At 44.4% G+C, this 21,311-nt stretch overlaps 3 protein-coding genes across 3 annotated transcripts in view; 1 reads left to right on the top strand and 2 right to left on the bottom strand.

The window, feature by feature from the left end:
* The window catches only part of prom1b (prominin 1 b), a gene marked incomplete at both ends in the record, with an annotated part of 33,620 nt that extends 29,786 nt beyond the window's left edge, over window positions 1–3,834 (bottom strand). The window contains one exon of the mRNA XM_079999764.1: window positions 3,552–3,834. Within this exon, the coding sequence (XP_079855890.1) occupies window positions 3,552–3,834 (283 nt within the window). The remainder of the gene's footprint in view (window positions 1–3,551) is intronic.
* Window positions 3,835–6,160: 2,326 nt separating this feature from the next.
* Window positions 6,161–18,231, bottom strand: tapt1b (transmembrane anterior posterior transformation 1b; the record flags this gene model as incomplete). Its single annotated transcript, XM_079999860.1, has 14 exons — window positions 6,161–8,067; window positions 8,885–9,057; window positions 9,231–9,307; window positions 9,786–9,854; window positions 9,968–10,027; window positions 12,338–12,447; window positions 12,702–12,782; window positions 12,986–13,055; window positions 13,147–13,244; window positions 13,401–13,536; window positions 13,637–13,799; window positions 16,864–16,982; window positions 17,247–17,377; window positions 18,054–18,231. 14 exons carry the CDS (start codon window positions 18,229–18,231, stop codon window positions 7,808–7,810), a joined length of 1,725 nt encoding a protein of 574 aa, XP_079855986.1. The 3' UTR covers window positions 6,161–7,807.
* An 865-nt stretch (window positions 18,232–19,096) lies between these two features.
* clrn2 (clarin 2) lies at window positions 19,097–20,798 on the top strand (the record flags this gene model as incomplete). Its single annotated transcript, XM_079998451.1, has 3 exons — window positions 19,097–19,349; window positions 20,053–20,232; window positions 20,530–20,798. 3 exons carry the CDS (start codon window positions 19,097–19,099, stop codon window positions 20,796–20,798), a joined length of 702 nt encoding a protein of 233 aa, XP_079854577.1.
* Between the last annotated feature and the right edge of the window lie 513 nt (window positions 20,799–21,311).

Below are 21,311 nucleotides of genomic sequence, written 5' to 3'. Positions count from 1 at the left end.
GTGTGTGTGTGTGTGTGTGTGTGTGTGTGTGTGTGTGTGTGTGTTTGTGTCAATTCCATCTGTAGCAGTGCGAGCATAGTGTTTGCATTAGATTTGCAAATGCTAATCCCCTAATCTACCCGGTGTGTATCTCAAGGATAAGACACAACCTCTGCATGTGGAGAATTAACCCCCAATGCACCAAAAGCTCATCTTTAAGGTTGTGTTTACATGAGCCCACGCGGCCAATTTTAATGGCGAGGGTGGGCAACTAGAAAAAAGGGATTCTAAGTGTCATGTCTTTTCTTTTGCTTTCATAGACTGCGTAATTCTATTTTAGGAGATCGACTGTGGGTCCAGGACTTCATGGAGTTGAGAGTTATCTAACTATTGAGGTTAAATTCTGCTATGCGTGCCGTTAAGGTTATAAGTAGTACTTTAGTAGTACTTATGATAGAACTGCCATTTGTTAGGAATAATTTAATTTCATTGTGGAGAATACACATTTTTCTGTCACCTCAGTCTCTCAATACTACAACACCGATGAGCCCCGTTGGCCATTACCACAGAGAGATCAGCAGAATGCCGTTCCTCCATGCCATGCTCGCCGGATCAGTGACTATATCAAACCATAGTCAATAGTGAAGAAAACTACATTTGCATTATGTTACAGTACACTTGCAATATCTTACACATTCACTCGAGATGTTGCGGCGGACCTTTTCCCTCTTGTAAATAAAAAGCAAATCTTAAAAGATGAATTATTTACAACAAATATAGAAATGTTTTGATGTGCTTTCCCCTGGTCCATGGATTCTACACAGAGTTCATCAGGTTCCGTCGGCGACGGCCTGTATTGAGCTGCTGTTGACGAAGCATAACCCCATCGGCCGATGATGGAGAGCTACTTTGAAAACAAAGTGGAACGTGACTGGCTCAACACAATCTGATTTGCTGAAAGCATCATGCGGCAGAACAGTCACACACAGCCAGTCGCAGTCGAAAACCTGCTTCAAATCGTCGAATAGCAATAGGAATTGAAATGGCCTGGCTGTGTCGACTCCATCCGGTCAGTAGTCTCCACCGTCAGGAGTTAATGTGGTAAAACTAAAGAGTTCCGCTGGATGTTAAAGCAGCTTTCAAAGCAAACTGTTGTCAGTGCCACATCTGACCAATGGAAGGGGGTTGAAACATTGTTATAAGCACCAAAACATGCAGATGTTGTCGTCAATTTGTACGGGAGAGATGGTAAGTGTAGTAAACCCCCTTGGCAACGCTCGACATTGTCCCTGTGTGACTTCCTGTTTCCTTAAAAGCTGCGGGTACAAGCATCTCAGTTAGGTGGCTGTAAGAACCAGATAATTTCAACATTTTTCCATAATGTGTTGTATGCCAAGCATGCCGACAGCACAGGTTAATAATAATAATAATTATAAAAAACGTTAAAAACAAATATTTTTCCATTAAGTTATTTGGACAACATGAGTGTTGGTCAGTTCTGTTAATGGCAATCTGAAGTAACGGGGACCGGCGGTGTTTTGGACAGTTCTACAGAGAGCGGGGGAGAGCCTCACGGAGTCTAAAAAAAGAATCGCTTTCCATCTGCCTGTCGTGGGCGTGGAGGGGGGGCCACACCCTTTAGTCATCTAGATGATGAGCCTACGTCATCCAGAGATAGCTTTGTTATTTGCTTTTGTGGCCGCTCAGAACTGTTAATCTAGCTCTATCAAAATATCAAGTCAGGTCGGGTTAAAACAAAACATTTTCCGCCTCCGAACACACTGATTGAAGTGGCCGACTTTTCTCTTTGTCTTGACAATAATAATGAATCATTTTATGCGCAGGGAAATAATATGCGCCGTTGAAATGAGAGGCTTCATACTGAGATTCTTATTAGCGGGCATATTGCCGTGTAAGGAGCATGGTTTATGGATGAAGAGCATGAGAAGCAACACATCCTCATTCAGGTTCCACCTGGCGGTGTTGAATTCAAGCGCCAAACTCGAGTCTATCAATGACCACTATGTTTCCAGCTCTAAGGTAGAAATAACAGTTCAAACGGCTCTTAAGACGATTCAGCAAATTGATTATTACCGCTGGGCTTAAGCACATCTTAGAAGCCAGCTGCTTCTGCGCCAATTCGCTTGTAAATATTCTGAACGGGTGTTGGATTCGAGGTTCGGGGGCCACGTGCGCAGGCGTCAGAATTTATAATGCACGCGTGGCACCTGGCCCCACAGGCTCACAGTAATGAAGTTTGACATCCCAGGCGAGGTGGTCTCCCTGCGTTGGAAAGTCCCTCACCGCGGCATATGGTCCCGTGGATTAAGGTATTACGTTCTGAGGCAGGTGACAGAGAAAGCCTCGTCTAATCGCAGATCTGCTAATTGATTACCGAGCCCATGGGCCTGACCCCGGGTGCTAAAATGGCAGCGACTTAAAGCCTCCAATCCGACTGCCCCCTGTCATCCTCCAACGTGACGACTCGTAGTGTCTAGCAACAGTTTGTTGACATCCCCCAAATACTGTTTCACACTAAGAGTCCGAGCTGAGATATATTCGGTGTTTTTCTTTGCATATCGTCTTTTTTTTTTTTTTTTTTTGATAACTCCCTGGCGAACAATGCACCCACCAAGACAAATTCCTTGAATATGAAATTATACCTGATAAATAACCATGTTCATGTTTTATACGGCGTATGATAACAAAAAAGGCCTTCATTCTTCTCCACATGCGTGTATGATGTTTGATCTGGTCTCCCATTAATCCCCCCCTCACAGGGGTCAGAGCCCAACATGTGTCCCCTACGCACGCGCGGTACCGGCTGTCCGTGCCCGCGCGCGCGCTGTATCGGCTGTCCGTGCGCGCGCGCGCGCAGTACCGGTTGTGCGCGCGCACGTCTACCTGTCGGAACTAACTCTGTCACGGTAACGCTGATCCACTGAAAGGGAAATCTCAGAAAATGTGGTGGAAGGAAGAAAGAAGCAAATGATCCCTTAAAATCAATAAATAAATGAATAAATAGATAGACAGACAGACAGACAGAGAGACAGAGAGACAGAGAGAGAGACAGATAGACAGAGAGACAGATAGATAGATAGATAGATAGATAGATAGATAGATAGATAGATAGATAGATAGATAGATAGATAGATAGACAGACAGACAGACAGACAGACAGAGAGACAGATAGATAGATAGATAGATAGATAGATAGACAGACAGACAGACAGACAGACAGACAGACTGATAGATAGATGAATAGATAAATAAATAAATAAATGGATAAATTGATAGCTAGATAAATAGATAGATACAGATAAATAAACAAACTGATAAATAAATAAAGAGATACATAAATAGACAGATGAATAAACAAACAAATAAACATACAAATTAATAAGTAAATAAATGCATACATAAATGACATATTTATATATTTATTATATATTTGCACACTGTTTTGGACTTTCTTTTCTGTGTGTTCTTGGACACACACACACACACACACACACACAGCTGAGCTTTACAGTGGGACAGGGGGACAGGGGGTGGGTTGGGGGTCGTCTCACCTTTTGGGAAGGGGTTCGGCTGAACCACGTAGAGAAAGGCGTGCACCACGTGGAACAGGATCCCCATGGCCCCCGGTTCAAAGTAAGCGTGCGTGTCATACACCGCGGACGGGACGAAGCCGAAGTCCAGCGGCTCGACGGGCGGCGGGGTCCGCCTCCTGTACGAGTCCGCCTGGGACCCCGCGAGCTCCGCGTCCCTGGCGGCCGCGTCCCGCCGCTGCTCGCTGCCGGCACCCCCGCCGCACAGGGACAGCAACAACACGAGCCCCGGTCTCCACAGCATGGCTGCTGGAAAGCCCAACTATCCCCCTCCGGCCAAAAGAAAAGCCCGACTGACGAGGCGTCAAAACGAGGCGGCGACACCTTCTCCACCTTCTCCACCTCCTGGGAGCCGGAGAGCAGAGTGCGGCGGGTGGAGCGGGGAGAAAAAAAACAAAAAACACCTGTCTCAGCCGGCGGCTTATCCTTCTTACAAAGCCAGGGAGACGAGAAAACGCACGGAACGCCTCGGCGAGACCCTGCAAACAGTTGCCGTTTTGTTCTAAACGCCGCCGCGTCTGACTCCTGTTACTTTGGGGAAACTCGCGATGGACATTTTCTCTCGGGGGTCGCGTGCCGGCGCGTGCTCCTGCGCTCCGTGCTCGTGCTCGTGCTCGTGCTCAACGAGCCGCGGGATGCAGCGCGCGCGCGCGGCTGCCTTTCGCCGCGTCGGGCTGGAAACGCACGTGACTTTTTCTTTCTCTCTCTCTTTCGTTCTTTCTTTCTTTTACACGAGAGAGCGATCGTGGCCCGAACGAAACAAAAAGGCCGTCTCTTTTGATTGTCGATGGGTTGCAAATCCCACTTCGCTCCCTCAGCGCCGCGGGTTTCGGGGACAGTTCGCTCGGGCGGATTGGGCGGCTTTCGGAAGGCGGTGGGGGCTGGAAACCGTCGATCCGACCCGGCAACGCCGAGCCCCGGGCGTCGTTGTTGACAGCTTCTGTCAACTTTGGACAGTGATCGCAAACGAACTGCGACCAAAGCGCGCCTTTTTAAACAAAAAACAAACAAACAAACAAAAGAAAGAACAGTTTCACGAACAGAAAATATTAACCCTACTCAGGATAGAAAAAAAAAGCTCTAGACATGTAATTAATATTGAATGTGACTGATTATACACTAATTCACTTCGCATTCCGCCAAAATAATCCGTTTAGACAGATTTAAATGACCGTCTGACTCATGTGATAGTTCCGTGTTAGCAGTTTTTAAGAACCAACCCCCCCCCCCCCCCCCCCCCCCCCCCCCAAAAAAAAGAGTCGAATCGCTAATAATAGTTCTCATTTTCAGTGTGAAAGGTGAGCTTGTTGTGATCAACACAGAGGAGCTGCTATTCTGGCAGCCACTGATGGATTGGTGCAGCCCCGGCAATTTTGATCTCGCAACACAACGGCTGGTTTCCATTCAAAAAAGAATTTCCACGCCACACCTGGTCAGCTCTTATACTGGCAGCCCTAACATAACAATGCGGCATGAAGGGCCTACTGTACCTTTTCCCCGCAGATGAGTGCCCATACACATTACCATTTACAATAAAACTGCATATTATCATTCACAATAAAACTGTTAATTATCATTTATAAGGAATCATTGATGAGAAATCCAAAATCAGCAGTTTGATACTGTAGATCCCGTCCCTGAATTTATATATACTGTAGGAAGGTGTTATACTGTTCAAGGGGTTATTACAGTTCTATTGCATGTTCGTAAAGTTAATCAAATTAATTTGCCTTGAAATCCAGTGGAGTAAAAGTCAGAAGTGAATATTCCATGAAGGAATATTCTTAAATGCAGATACTTAAAAAAAACCCACTAAAGTACAGTGACAAAGTGCTTGCACCTTTACTTTCTATGACTGGGACTGAGGAAATAGTAGTGCACTGCATGTCAAGGGTGGTTTTTTTTGTTTTTTTTCCCCCACCCACTTCCACCTTTTCTCAAATGCCTTTACAAAACATGACCAAAACTCAATGAATGAAGTTGATCGGTTTAAAAAAACAAACAAACAACCAACTATGCATTCAGATTCCCTATAAGAGAGGGGGAGGGAGAGTCAATAGTGTGTTGAGAGGCGTCTTGTGAATGGCCATTCAGGGGGGAACAGTGGACTGCAGTGTTATCATGTCAAGCCAGTACTCATCCAGAGACCTCTCACTATACAGCACAATACCTCCATCCTTGCACCACTGCAGCTCACACTCACCACCGGCCTGCGTGCACGTCTCTGTTATGCAACACGAGGGCCTGTTTGGATTATTACTTAATTCAAGCAAGCAAATAAAATCCCAAGACGTGTTACAGAAACAAATCTTGTTTTATTCTTCTTTTCTCTATAAGAGGCTGAATGAGGAAATTATAACTGCTTCTTACATCACAGCTTAAGTGTTAAGAATCGCCAATGCACTCAAAATGTTTGGCTATTTGTTTTCACACACACACACACACACACACACACACACACACACACACACACACACACACACACACACACACACACACACACACACACACACACACACACACACACACACACACACACACACCTTCTCGCTATGCAGTTACACATTTCACTCTGTTGACCTGGACTACACTGCTGGTCAAGCAGTAGGATCAATATTTCTCAGGCAAAAAAAAAAAAAAAAACAAGGTGACAACACTGACGACAGCTTTAATTGTTGCAGAGCTGTATGATACAGAGGTGAAGTCTGACCGGTGGGTGTAAAAACTTGATCAGTGTGTGTGCGTTTTAAAGAGAATTTTCAAATAATCAGAGAAATAGGGCGAGCAATGTATGAGGATCAGTCTGTTTCTTCAAAACAGATGGTTTCCTTGCAAAATCCAAAGAAAAAGCACTGCAATTTCATAGTTTTTTTCTCAACATGTGAGATTGTCTTGTTGATCTACTATTTCTATTTATTTTTGGTTAATTTAAATATTTAATGATAATCTTTTTTGTTTTAACTCCATGTAAAGATTCAGATTCATTTTTGGTCTAATTTGCACGCCTCTGTAATCGATTCGCTCTTCATTCGTCTCCTTCACTGTTTCATGAACGCAGATAGAACATTGGACTCACTTCTGAAATAATGCTGAAGACCTCTGCTGAACGACGATTAATGTTATGCACCGTCTACAATGGAACTTAAGCTGCACTGCTAAAATTTGTGAGGCCGCAGCTTGAAGCAAAATGAAAATACGCTGTCGGTCTAAGTTGTCACCGTGATTATCTGCAGGCTACACGCTTGAAGAAGGAGGGTATACATGAAGCATATTGCTAAGAAGCTCATCCAAAAAAAATAAAAAATAATTTGCTTGAGGATAAGAAGAAATCCTCCAAATCACACATGGAATGAAATATAAAATAAAATTATATAAAAAAGTTTTTCCATCAGAAAGAGCTAGGTTTTGTAGAAGTGCTTCGAAGTAATAATACCAAAACCCACAACGCAATACGAAATCCTCTCGTCTTTTAACACTAGAGCAGGGCGGGGCCATGAGATGGCGATCTGAAAAATATGTTTTTCCGTCCACACTTTTTATCTCCTTATTAGAGCTTGAACTACACACAACTTGGCTCATCACAGTATTTTCTTTTTCTCCAATCAATATAGACACAAAAAAAAACAACTGTCTGTGTATGCCAATGCATGGCTATCTTTTAGATTTAGCGCACAGTCCTGCGGCTTAACATGAGCCATCATACAAAAAGCACTGTCATTCCTCATAAAAACATTTCAAATATCAGTTTCTCCAACTATTAAAAACTTAAAAAATTAAAAACTGTTTTTGTGGGGCGGGGAAAAAAAAAAAAAAAAAAAAAAAATCCAGTTGCACTTTCTAAGTGCCCGGCTGATACACAATTGTGCTTGTGAGCTCCTTGCACAGTCCAGCTGTAACATTCCTACAATCACAGAGTGACACTTCACAGCCTCACGCTTGTGTTTTTGTCCTTAAACAGATCATCTGTCGCCCACAGTCGCCATGGATACTATGAGCCACACGCCCAAAAGGCTGGCTAAAAAGACGGAGAAAGTCTGCGACGCTTGTTCTAACAGCTGTATGCCTCGGGTTGTTTAGTCAGTAATAAATATGAATAAATAAACCAGGGGGGTGGCTGCACCAGAGTGAGTCCAGTCTGAGCGTGCCCTTTGACCCCTGCGTGATCCCTGAATCTTGCGGTGACGTCGGGACGCTGACCGGGCGCTGCGACGGTCCGTTCAGTCTATGCGGTTGCCGCAGATGGTGAATCGGTCTATTTCCAGCAGGTCCTTCTTGGGTGTTCGGTGTTTCAGCCCGTCCTCTTCCAGCCCCGTGTCGGTGTTTATGATCTTGCCGTCGTCCTCGTCGTCCCCGTCGGGCGTGGTCAGGAACGTGTCCGAATCGCTGGTGGGTAGCGTGGGGGCCGGGCCCACCGGCAAGTCGGCGGGCTGGGGGATGACGGACGCCGTTGGCATCCCTCCTGTCTCCACCGTCGGTTCTGTATAGGACAGAGAGAGAGAGAGAGAGGAGCTGAATTACTGTGAATAACAGCAGTAACCGTTTTAATCAGGTCACAATAAAGGTCGAGATATGAATTAAGAATGACAAGAAACAGTTTAATGAACCCAGTGATATTTACAGGGTTCATTCTGGCAGCACAAAATGAAATTCAAGGACGTGCAAGCACTTTCAATGTGACATTTATTAATTAAAATATAATATAATCTTAATCTCATTGTGTGTGTGTATGTATATATATATATATATATATATATATATATATATATATATATATATATATATATATATATATATATATGTATATATGTATATATATATATATATATATATATATATATTCTCATTGTCATCTACCAAGTGTGTATTTCCAAATACGTTGGATTCAATTTACATTTCCCTGGCATAATCTATGTCGTAAAAGGGGATTCTGGGAAAATTATGTCATTATGTTATGATTTGAATAACAAAACTAGGTGGAATATCACAGGTTTTCAATTATCACTTTTTTTTTCAAGGACTTTTCAAGCACTTCGGTGCAAAAGGGCCGAAGCAATTTTCAGGGTATTCCAGTATACACATTTCTGAGGGCATAATTCAAGCGCCTCAAGGACTTGGTCAGAACCCTGCATTTTTATGAAAGATGTAGAAGCGAGAAAGGTCTGGTTGGGGGAGCAGCAGGAAGAAACCAAAGCGGAGGATGAAGACGAGAAAACGCTGGGATTAAGTTCATAGGAAAATAATGGTCGCGAGGAAGACCGGTGTGAGCGTGTTTGACCCATCGACGTGCACGCTACCTTGATGTGGCGAGGTGTAGGTGTGTTTGGGGCGGTTGGCTCTGGAGTTGACGCGGCTGGTGGCGACGGACGGAGGAGGACTGAAGAGTTTCTCCTCCATGTTGGCCTCTTTGACGAACACACACGACGTCCCCAGCACGACGATGCTGTTCAACACCTTCAGGGTTATCATCCTACACACACACACACACACACACACACACACACACACACACACACACACACACACACACACACAAGATACACTGAAAAAATATATAAACATAAAGCATCACAATGTAATGCAGGATAAAAAAAAACAAAAAAACAACAGTGTATGTAATATGGCAAAAAAAAATACACATACCCCAAGTAGAACAGCATCACACACATTAAGGAGAGCGAGCCCTGGATCTTAACCGAACTTGTCACGACTCTAATCAACTGAAAGAGAAATTACATTAATAGTACATGAATATCATCATATAAGAAATGTAGATAGACAGATTGATAGATACAGTAGATAAATAGACAGATGATAGGGGAATTGCAGTGTCACCAGCAGCTTACATTATAAAATAAGCCATAATAATAAAGTAATGGAATAAAAAACCCAATCAAACAATATAAGAAAAACGTGGAATAAAATATTACAGGAAAAACAATTCAAAAAAATTACAAAAAATATAAGTGAAAATTGGTACATATACAATAATTTATCAAATAAATGATCGGCTTTATATATTATGAGGGTGGCATTAAATGAAAAAGAAAATTACAAAGTCGTTATTTGATTTAATTTGTACCTAGGCAATGAAATGGCAGTTTGCAATTGTTCATATGACAATTAATCGGCAACAGAAATGTCATGATGGTGACAGGCCGAACATCCACCTCAGTGAATAAACCACGACAGACTGACCAGCAGAGCAAGAGGAAGTGGAATGAAGCCCATCCTTCTGGACACCGAGTCACTGTAGTCGGTGTACGCCTGTGGACACAGTCAACACGCTGCGTCAACAACCATCTGCTGCCATATAAGCCCACTTCCACTCTCTCCTCCACAGAACGTCGGTGGGCATCAGGCAAGAGGGTTTTACTCACGTTTTTCTGCCGGCTGCTGACCAGGTCGAAGGCGAGGCTTGCTCGGTACTCCCCATACACCTGCGAGAGAAGGAGGAGGTGAGGAGCTGCGTAGACAACAGTCAACATATTAAGACAATATTGAAATTAAACTGAACGGGGGTCCGAGTACAGACTACTTGGGGAACTCAAATAATCAGGCATCCTGCGTATTAAGCTTTGATCAAATGTAATGTAGTTTGAATGTGGTTTATTGGTAGATGAGTTGGTTTATGGTTTTATTCGGGGACTCCAGGCCAAATAGAAAACACACAGGTTTAGGCGAGAACGGCAAGTGTTTCCGTGTGTTTGAGTGAAAGTAGAAGATGACAGGATGCGTGTTCATCTCTTCCTGTGTGGATGGCTTCCATGACAAAACCATGGCAACGACCGCCGGTAGGAGGAAAAATGAAGGAAGACTGAGTGTAAAGGGAAGCAAAACTCAGGACGGACCAAGGGGGTCAAATGATGACTACACATCACAACTGTTGACTTGGCGTGTCAGTAGGAGCACAAAGACACAAGTTGACAGAGCAGAGCTTGATGTGAGTCAGTAGAGCAGGTTGGAAGAGTGAAACCCAGCAGTGGACAATAGAGGGAAGCAAAGCCACATTGTGCTGCCTTGTCCTCAGAGATAATGTGTGTGATCGAGTTTCCCCAAGTTACAAGAGACGCCCTCTCTCTCGCTCTGCCTCTCTCTCTTTTTTTCCCCACTACATGGTCATGCGGTGCGGTGATTCTCTATTCATTTCCATTACAGCTTCCTGCTTGGTTACAGTAACCAAGCTGAAAGATTCTGGCCTTGCTTGAGACCTGGTGCTAGTCCCTTACTTACCAGGGCAAGGGGGCGGGTCCCCTGACTGTCCCTCGAGGTTGATGCAAACGCAACAGGAAAGAGCCGTGACCGCACTACTCTTTTCATGCTCCAACCAGCATTGCACAATAATGTACAGAACAGGACACAAAAATGTTGCAATCAACTCCAATAAATATGAGTGGCAAATTGGAAAACGTGTAATTACCATTAGTTACATAGCATAACAGACTAACTGCTGATAATAGTATGTTGTTACTATAGCGACACCATAGGCGCAAACACAGCCCTGCTGGCTCTGTACACAGTGGAAACACATCAGGAACCACCAATTTCATTGGACTTATTGGTCCTGCATGGCTCAGTTTTGGGTGGTGGGGATGAGGGGTATATACACTGTGCGATTTGCCAGGGGGAGGGGGATTCCCCATCAATTTTTTATCAACGGTGGGGATTCTGCTTCTGGTCAGAGTAGAGAGTAAAATGTGTCAACACTGGCTGGCTGTGTCGACATCATTCCGTGACAGGCCAGTCACACACAGAGCTCCTCCCCTACTTAGAGCCTATAAAGTTCACTGCGCAGCGCATTTGTATACGCGCAGTGAACAGATCGCTTCTCTCCATTACACAATCCACAATCCATTACACAGTCCTGATCCGAGGCAATTTAGTTGGGTTTAAAATGTTTGTTTCATACAAGGAAAAACTAACAAAAACAAAAAGATCGAAAATCCTCTGTCCCCATGGGCGCCCATGGCCCTGTCACCGGTCGTCCTTCCTTGGACCACTTTTGGTAGGTACTAACCACTGCATACCAGGAACAAGATCTGCCGTTTTGGAGATGCTCTGACCCAGTCGTCTCGCCGTCACAATTTGGTCATTGTCAAAGTGGCTCAGATCCTTACGCTTGCCCATTTTTCCTGCTTCCAACACATCAACTTCAAGAACTGACTGTTCACTTGCTGCCTAATATATCCCACCCCTTGACAGGTGCCACTGGAACAAGATGATCAATGTTATTCTCTTTTCCTGTCAGTGGGATTTAATGTTGTGGTTGATCACTGTACTGTATATAGAATGACAGAGTGAGGTAGAGAGTCATCTGGTGACCCCAGGATGCTGGTTTTGATTCCCGCTTCTCCTTAGCAAGACATTACCAAAGGGCCATTATTTTACTTTTTTGAGGATCGAGACCGGCAGTTATGCAGCCGATGAGTCCTGGTTTTCAATAGTATAATAAATAAAACATTGATTATTTATTCTGTAATTGTCTGTTTTATACTACTTTTAAGTTACTCACCAAAATAAGCAAAGTCCGACTAGGCATTATATTGTAAATGTTGCGTTGGCATCGGTCGGGCTCAAGACATTACATCCCTGAGTGCTCCTGATGTGCAACTGGCCGCTGTACATTAGCTACCTCGCAACCTCCGCCACCAGTTTTTTCTCTCCAGAATTTCCCCACGGGGATTTAAGTGTTAATGTATCTTATCTCTACGTTTCGATCCGTCTCTAACACACCAGGCGCATATACTCACATCAGCACTGATGTCGTTGAATTTGGTAATGAAGGCATGTTTGACGACATCCACAGCGACCTCAGAGGCTATCACCATGACAACATCGGGACACAGTACCCACAGGTGGTCTGGCATCAAACACATTGCAGAATGATTTTGGTGAGATATATTGGTAAGGAAAAAAACATTTAAGACAGACGCAAAATGGGTCGTCTGGGTCATGAGGTTGGAGGAAGCCCTTGTTAAAAGATTCTTACTGAGGTCCATCACAATCAATAACATGATATCAACTCAAAACTTGAGGCAAAAAAAAAAAAAAAAAAAAAAGGATAGATATTTAAGATCTCATAGTGGGAGAATGTCCTTTCAAAGTGGTATTTACCAGGGTTCCATGAAAACTGCTCCATGTTTCTCAAACAGACGATGAGCAGAAGAATGTAGTTGGTGAACCTCTCTTTTATGTCTATGGAAAAGCAAACACATCAATCCAGGATTAACCTACTTTGTACACACGGGGCTCAGCTTCATTCCAAAAATGTACCTTCTGCCAATTCGCAGAGCTTAAAAAGCACAGATATTGGGAAAAGAAACACCAATCTCACATAGAAATAGAAGTCTTTGGCGGGGACTTTTGAGATTTGTTTTGTCTTTGCAGCACTCACTCACCGCTGTTGGACATCTGAAACAAGTTGTTCTTCTCAAACTTCTTAAACACACTCCCTTTGATCTCCACAAACTGTAAAGAAAAAATTAAATGGTAACCCGACACTTGTGTACAGACACTACAGGCGCTTTTCTCGTGTGTGTGTGTGTGTGTTTGCACTCACATTGTTGGACATCATGATGGTGAGGAGGGACTTGTTATGAGAGTTGAAGGCTACGTTGAGGGTGGTGGCCTGGACCATGATGAGGATGGCATGGAGAACTGGCATGAAGCGTGTTAAACAAAACAGCTTGGGAGGGAGCATTTTGTACACGCGCGCACACACACACACACACACACACACACACACACACACACACACACACACACACACACACACACACACACACACACACACTTACTTCATGGAGAGGATACAGACATACAGCACAGCCATTAAGAAGTGAGGAATAACTCCAATGTGAGCCCTCTTCTTCTCCTTGGGTTCGGTGGCGGTCCAGTACAGCGCGTCCAGGATGTCCTGACCAAACGAGGAGAACAAGCGGTCCGCCACCTGGCGAGGAAACAGCAGCGGGAGGAAGTTAAGTATGAGAGCCGTTTGACTAGCATTAGGCTGTACAAGCAGCCGCACAAACTGTGGGAGGAGCGCGCACCTCGAGCATGTTGTAGATGATGTAGAGCTTGATGACAGACTGTCCCCTGATCAGGTGATACATCATGGAGTAGTCGACGTAGCTCATCATGGAGTAGCACAGCACCATGATGAAACCTTTGAGCACATCGCACACCTGGGCCGGCTGGAGGATACGGGAGCCACTGAACACACAGAGAGCGGAAAAATACAGCAGGGGAAAAAGAACAAAACAGGATTACCACCAAGGGGGTTGCAGGTAGGGTGTAGCGCTTTCCGACTCTTGCGACCACCTCGAAGCGCATTGCGATACGCGCCTCACATTCACCCATTCACGCACACATTCATACATCGATGCCGGCGGCAACTGTGCAAGGCGCAAACCGGCTCATCGAGGGCGGTAAGTGGTTCAGTGTCTTGCTCGAGGAAACTTCGACGCGCTGCCGGGGAGAAGCCGGGTATCGAACCAGGAAGGGTCTGGTTATTGGACGACCCGCTCTCAGTCGCCCTATCAAGGCTATTAATGATTTGATGATTACACTAGGGCTGTCACATTCATGACAATTGCAAATAATTGCAATTGACCATTTAATTGTCATTTTGTATCAATTTAATTCCATTATCATTGTTTAAGCCTAGGATAGTGGCATACACATACACCTTATGAAGAAGAGCCATTTATTCACAGTGAACATAAACATTTTACATTTAATACTCCTTAACTCAACTGATGGAAACACACGAAATTCACGTTTTCTTTACTGCAACATTTTAAACATGGACTTAAAATTCCCTCGATATTTGGATGAAATATAATTATTGAATAGAACGGTTTTGAAAAATGATTGCAATCAGCTCATGTAATTGCATCAGCCGATTATGGACCAATTGTGGCTGCTCAAGATTACACTTTAAATCTCACTCTTATCTGTTTGGCCAGAGCCAGACACAGAACGATCCTCCCCTCTAGAGGCTGCACACAATATCACACAAGGTATTTTGTGTGTTGCCGCGGACACACGAATACGACTTTTCAAGTCATCGGATCGCTGCACTGTTCACACTACACAACTTTCTGACTTGTGATCGGGAATCTTGCAGTCGTCTGGTTTTCACACTACATGACTGATCGGCGACGAGGGGGTCACACATTAAAAGATCTTTCACCAGGAGGAATCCCTGATGAGTCTGTCTGGGCACCAAACCACGTTTTGTCACAAAAACACACGCGAGAAGTGACACGGGCAATGACGCCATAGCCATGCATGGACAGGATTTTTTTCTTCTGAAATGGATGACCGCAAGAAACAGGTGGCCCAATTTTGTGCGTTGATTTGCACAAAATGATTGCATTCTTTAAAAAAAATATTTTTATATTATACCAGATATTTAATTATTATATATTATATAAAATATTTAATTTTAATATATATATACTGCTCCGGTGCACTTCCTCCCCTCCATCTCGACTCCTTCCTTCCCCACCACCCTGTGTCTGCTCTCATTGGCAGAGCTCGTTGGAAGGCTCCCCACCAGGACCAGATATTTAGCATGCTTGATATGTTTTGGGGCGTCTGCGAGGCATCGGCGAGATTTCGGATAGCGTCTTCAACAGTTCACACAGTGATTGTCGCTTAGGGGAGCGAGTAGATTCGACTGTGATCCGGGGCTTTGGTCGGCGATCTCCAAATAACTGTCTGCGAGTGCGAATCAGGCCTGAAACACGTAAACTGAACTCTGCATAAATAACTATATGAATAGTTTGCACAGTTTGCAATGTGTGGGGGTACACATAGAGAACAAGGCATGTACTGGAAAATCAAAACAAAATTGTTTAGGGTTCAAAGTAGGGCTAAACGATTACTGGAAATGCAATCGCAGATGACAGAACTTTGAGTAAGCAATTATTAAAATGCTGCATACATTGTGGTGATACAATAGAGCTGCAGATATTCGTCTATAATACCATTTGAATTTGTATGCTTTATTATTTTTAATATTTAAATCTATTCAAATTTCTAATGCTCAAATGTATTGGGGGGGCTTACGCACGGTTACGCAGATCCGATCAGAGCAATCTTTTCTCAAAAAAAAGCAAGTGAAAACGCTGCATGTATTTAGATGTATTTAATTTACTCCGTTTCCTGCTGCTCATCGCTCCTGAAAAAATCCTGCCCACGTTCTCTTGGTCCAGCGGCAAATGCCCTGCAGCCTGGCATGGTCTGCGAGTCAGTCTTCGGGAAGCTCTGCACTAGAGGACATTCCGTTGGTGATGGTTGGGTATATTTCCCACTTTCATCGCACATCTGTGGAATTACTGGATATTGTGCTGCACTCTGACTTGTACGCTATGGACGCCACGACGAGGATTTTTTCCACCGGTGTTACCATTAAGGGCAGAGTGTCCCCGTTATGCGCGGGCACTAATTACACATGGCGATTTCGCATGGAGGGAGACAGGTGCCGATCTAGACGTGATCTAAGGTCTTCTATAGCCTTCTTTCTCTCCTGTAATAAGTGAAATGTGACAGACTGTGTGACTGTGCTCGTGGGTGACGGTGAAAGTGAAAGTGACTAAGCTACTTTCACTTTCACAGTGTCAGACTGATAACACGGTTGGTATTTTACAAATTTGAGTTTTGATTTGATAAACGTTGGCGCTGAAACACGAAAATTAACTAAAAGGGGTTTTATTTCTATTTAAAAAGAAAAAAAATAAATTGCGGTGGGGATTGTGGGAAAGTAATAAAATCACCGATATCAACAGCAACCGACACAGACTTACCGGGAATATTTCCCTCTAATATGCTCATCAGATGTGAATTGATTCGCTAATGTTAGCTAAAACATTTATATCAATTATTTATTTATAAAATAAATACACAATGGAATGGCAATATCAGCATTTGCTTATATTAGCTTAACTTCATTCCTGCAGCCCTCTGATACAACAGGTGTATAATTGGCCTCACTCCTTTAAACAGAATTAAACTAGCTGACTTTTAAGTGACTTTTCTCAGCTTTGTGAACAGCGAAACCTGCCTGTTTGCTGCTGGCGGCTTTAATATTGGGCGATCGAGCTCCTTCCTTCTGTTAAGCGCTAAAAGATTTGAACCCATGAATTGCCGCTTGCTGCTGCTATATTTTCTTTTGTCCTGGTCTCACTTGAAATGACGCCACAAATCTGTTCGGCTGTCTGTGCCCCAAATGGAATGGTAAGAAAGTATTGTGTCGTTTGGTCTTCCTTACCCAAGGCCGCAGCATGGCAACGTGAGAAGTCGTAAGAGGGCCAACAGCACTCGGAGGGGAAGCAGAGTGAAAACGTAGAGAAAAGCATCCAGACACAGGAAGAATCCAAACGTCATCAACTGGCGACAGGATCAGAGAAAAAGGGGATTCAAATTATTAAGAAAAGACAGTAGAGAAACAAAGACACACACGCAAAAACATCGCAGGAGAGACAGAACATCCAAAACGTCATCCAATTTATCCATCGCAATCCAGCCGCACGGATTACTTTGTCCCTTCCGTCGTCACCGCCAAACACACATAGGATCCGGCTGACGATACATCCGTGTCTTCCCAACATTTCAAAACGGGATCAGCTCGCCCCGTCCGTCCGCAGGGCTTACCTTCTCCAGCTCCTTGGGGATGCGCAGGCAGGTGTAGACCCTCTCCCTGCGTTCGGTGTATTTGGCCTCGTTGTGCTCCAGGAAGTATCCTCTGGTCAGCTCGGCACCAATGAACCTGACCAGGGACAGGTCTGCAGCCGGGCGTGGAGGGGGAACAAGAGGGTAGAAACAGGAGGGGGAACAGGGTCAACATGGGTTTCACTTCACAGATCTCAGTCACCTTTTCCTTTTGTGACCCACTCACACACATACACCATATCACTTTATCTGGGATGTTAAGAGTCCGACCATGGGAAGGAAATCTGTCTGGCAGTCGCTTGGTTTTGCGATGGCGGTGAGCCCAGATCACAAAACCAGCCTGGGACTGCGATTTCTATTTGATTTGCTGGTATGTCTCCAGCGCCGGGTCCCGTTAGAGTGAGGCAGGATCCAAGATGTGCGTCCCTTCTAAAATCTTACAGAGTGAAAAGGGGGTGTGGTTGACGCTGTCTTTTTAAGTCTTTTCAAAGTGCTCTGGTGCGTGGCCCCCTCCCCTCCCTCCCCTCCCTCCCTCCCTCCCTCCCTCACGTCGACATACGGGAGGGTGTTACGTGCAGAAGCGTTTTAATAACAGTAGCCCCGTTGGCCTGTGGTGCAACCTCGGAGCGAACCGGAACCAGCGGGCAAAAAAAGCAGCAACACGGTGATAAAACGCCACCCACCCACCCACCCTAACCCCACACACCTATCCGCAACACACGGCCGGTAGCGGCTAGCGTTTAGCACAATGAAGCCTGTGGCGTCCAGGGAGCAAAGGGCTCGCCTCACCGGACAGGTTGCGCTTCTTCGCCTTACTTCCGCCACGTTTCCCGTCAAACCGCAACGCCTCCGTCGATCCGGCCGCCTCCTTGCCGTGCGCCGCTCCGGCCGCCTTTCTGCTGCTCTCCTTGTCCTCGTTCTCGGTTTCTTGCTCGTCTCCGACGCCAGCCGACTGCGAGTCCGCCATCTTCGCCGAGAGCTGGGAAACTGACAGGTGCGTCACGCTCTGACGTCACATTTGGTGTGGTTTCGGTGAACCGCCACAGGATGTCGCTAAATACCATAAACGAGTAACGTTTGTAAATACTGTGCCGTACGTATAGAAGCAATTCAATTGTTGGAAAAAGAATTATGGAAAAAAAAAAGACTTCATTTAAATATATTTAAATATATTCTAAATAGTAAGCTTTTATATATTTTAAATTATCGTTCAGTTCAATTAAAATCATTCGAAGCCGACAATACGTATTTCTGAAAATGTATAACTTTGACATGGACCCAAAACGAACGCCACACAAAACAAAACGAAGAAACAATGGATGTGGGAACAGAGAAACAAATAACCATATGGTGAGGAGAGCATAAACTGTGAGATTTGCTGGGCCTGCGCGTCATTTGTGCAATGACCTTTGCAGGCCTTACGCAGATGGGCAGATCACTCATTCCTTCTGACACTAATATTGCATCCAATAAAAGCTTACTGCCGAGCTGGTTCACCATATTAAACTATACATGAAGCATTCCGAAGGCCACCCTGCAAGGGCAATTGCGTCCCTTGATTAAAGGAAAGGAAAAGGAGGAGTGGAGGGGAGCAAACTGAATGAGGACCCATGAAGGATAGTGTTTCTTTGGGTAATGGATCTGCTGGAGCGCCATATTCAGTTTCCACTGCTCTGCTCTGAACTGCGCTGCATCACAGTAAATAGGGCATTTGAATTGTCAAAGCAACTTTTTAATGATGGGTTTCAGCTTGTGTCAGAGAGTAAAATGTAATTTTAGAGCTTGTGCGCCGCCGGCCTGAGTCGTACCCCCCAGGGCACAATGGACACACAATGCCTGGACTGTGGAAGCAGATAACCTTCTCTGTGGCCTCAGTGCTGTGCATCGCCTCCCTGGTGCTCTTGGTGGTGGCCCTCTCTACAGAGCGCTGGGTCAGCGGCAGGATCCTCTGCAAAACAGGAGTGGACATCGTTAATGCGTCTGATCCTGAGCTGCAGCAGTTCATTGGGGACATTTATTACGGGCTGTTCCAGGGAGGGAAGACCAAGAAGTGTGGACTTGGAAACAGACGCTCTAAGATATACAGTAAGACAAACATTTTCTTGGCTTATAATATTTTTTATTTTGTTATTATTATTATTATTACATTTATTTATTGTATTATTTTTTTAAGCATGGATGCATGGCAGTTGTCACCATTCCAATTATGTTCCACATTAAAATATGATCTCATTGGTGCAGGCAGTTTATAGTTTTTCTTTCTTTACCTTTAGGGAGTTGCACACACTGTCTTTAGACCCGGGGCCCTCAACTTTTTTTGGCCCATGACCTGTTTTTATGTCCCAGAATTCTACACAACATTAATTCCAAGGTGTGACAAATTTACTTATTTTTTCATTTTATTATTATTTTGGACCCAGAACCAATAATTGTAATGCAGAAAATCAGTGGTGCTGGGTCAACTGATCAACTGTTTTATGATAAACTAAGTATTGCAGAGTTTGCTTTTATTATACCATAGAGCATGGAGGGAGCTCCAAATGGATTGTATAGAAATGATTATCTATTTCAAACCTATTTAACTATATGTTTTATCAAAACTACTGTATATGAATCAAATATCAATGTATTGGTCTTTGAAATTGCCCTGAAATTTGCATATTATGGAGTGCCCCCATGACCCCAGGTTTGAGATGTCTGCATTACAGCTGTGTGCCCCACTGTATAAAGGGCGACGTAGCTCTTCTGTTGCCATTGAGCATCTGTGCATCTCCCCTGTTTCCTCTAGTTTTCCCCAAGCTAGTGAGGACACTCAACAGTGGACTTCACATGATAGTGATTCTCTTCCTGCTGGTCGCCATTGCCTTCGCCCTGGTCAGTCTGTCTTTCTGCATTTACAACGCCCGCAAGGTCCCATACCAGAGCATAAAAGGACACAAGGGGCTCTATCTGTGGAACTTCATTGCAGGCATGTAAAAAAATCAAGAACAAGATATCTTACCCGGTCCTCTCCAATCCCCATTATGAAATCACACACACACACACACACACACACACACACACACGCACGCACGCACGCACGCACGCATGCACATATGCACACACGCACACACACACACACACACACACACACACACACACACACACACACACACACACACACATTTTTTTCATAGAACCTTTTCTCTCTTTCTGCAAATATTTCAGCGATCCACATTATTTTATCTACCTGCAACTCTTGTTTTATCTCGCTCTCTCCCTACAGCTCTGTTTGGTGCCCTGGCCATGCTGTGCTTCCTGGCAGCAATGAGACACCACAGTCTGACAGAACGAATGGCCAACTACAGGGAGAGCCTCTTTGTCCTCGCCATCCTGGACGATGGCTTGGATTGGTCTTTTTGGCTGGGTGTGGCCAGCGTCGTCACACACTTCGCTGTCTGCGCAGTGGTCGCCATGAGTCGTATCAAGCTCCCAAAACCACAGAGCAAGAAACCAGAGGAGCCCACGATCTCTGCTCTGGACCTGCTCTACTGACGTCTAGTTACGGAAAAAAAGTAGTGTGTTCTTGCTGACATTGTCAAAGATGACCATTGATTTTCCAAGACAGTGCAATGTCATTGCTAACATGCCCTCCCTGTTTCACATTTTCCTCCAAAGGGCCAGATGAAATGCAGTCCCTGGGGTTCAGCATTTCACTGTTCACTGCTTCCTCAAGAGGATTTCAATGCTGCGAGGATGAGACTTGTTACCATTCTAACCAGCAAGATAATTTCCTACCTCATTTCTTTTCCATCAGGCCTGTAACTGTGACTCATTATAAACCAATCTGATATGCATCTGATTGTATCAGATACACTCCTACTGTAGAAATAACATATGAGTACAATTGCATGTCATTTGGATCTACTTCAACTTCTGTTTCTCAGTACTAACACATTACACATCATTATTCTTTCATTGTGTATGTTCTATTTATAGTGACACATTTCTGTGTGTGTTAATATAATGTAATGCAATTATTTCTCTTTTCAACGTGTGTATAAAAAT

Source organism: Zeus faber, assembly GCF_960531495.2.
Source record: "Zeus faber genome assembly, chromosome: 4".
Classification (NCBI taxonomy): Eukaryota; Metazoa; Chordata; class Actinopteri; order Zeiformes; family Zeidae; genus Zeus; species Zeus faber.
The sequence above is the reverse complement of the archived record's forward strand: the minus strand, read 5'-3'. Positions and strand labels throughout refer to the sequence as shown.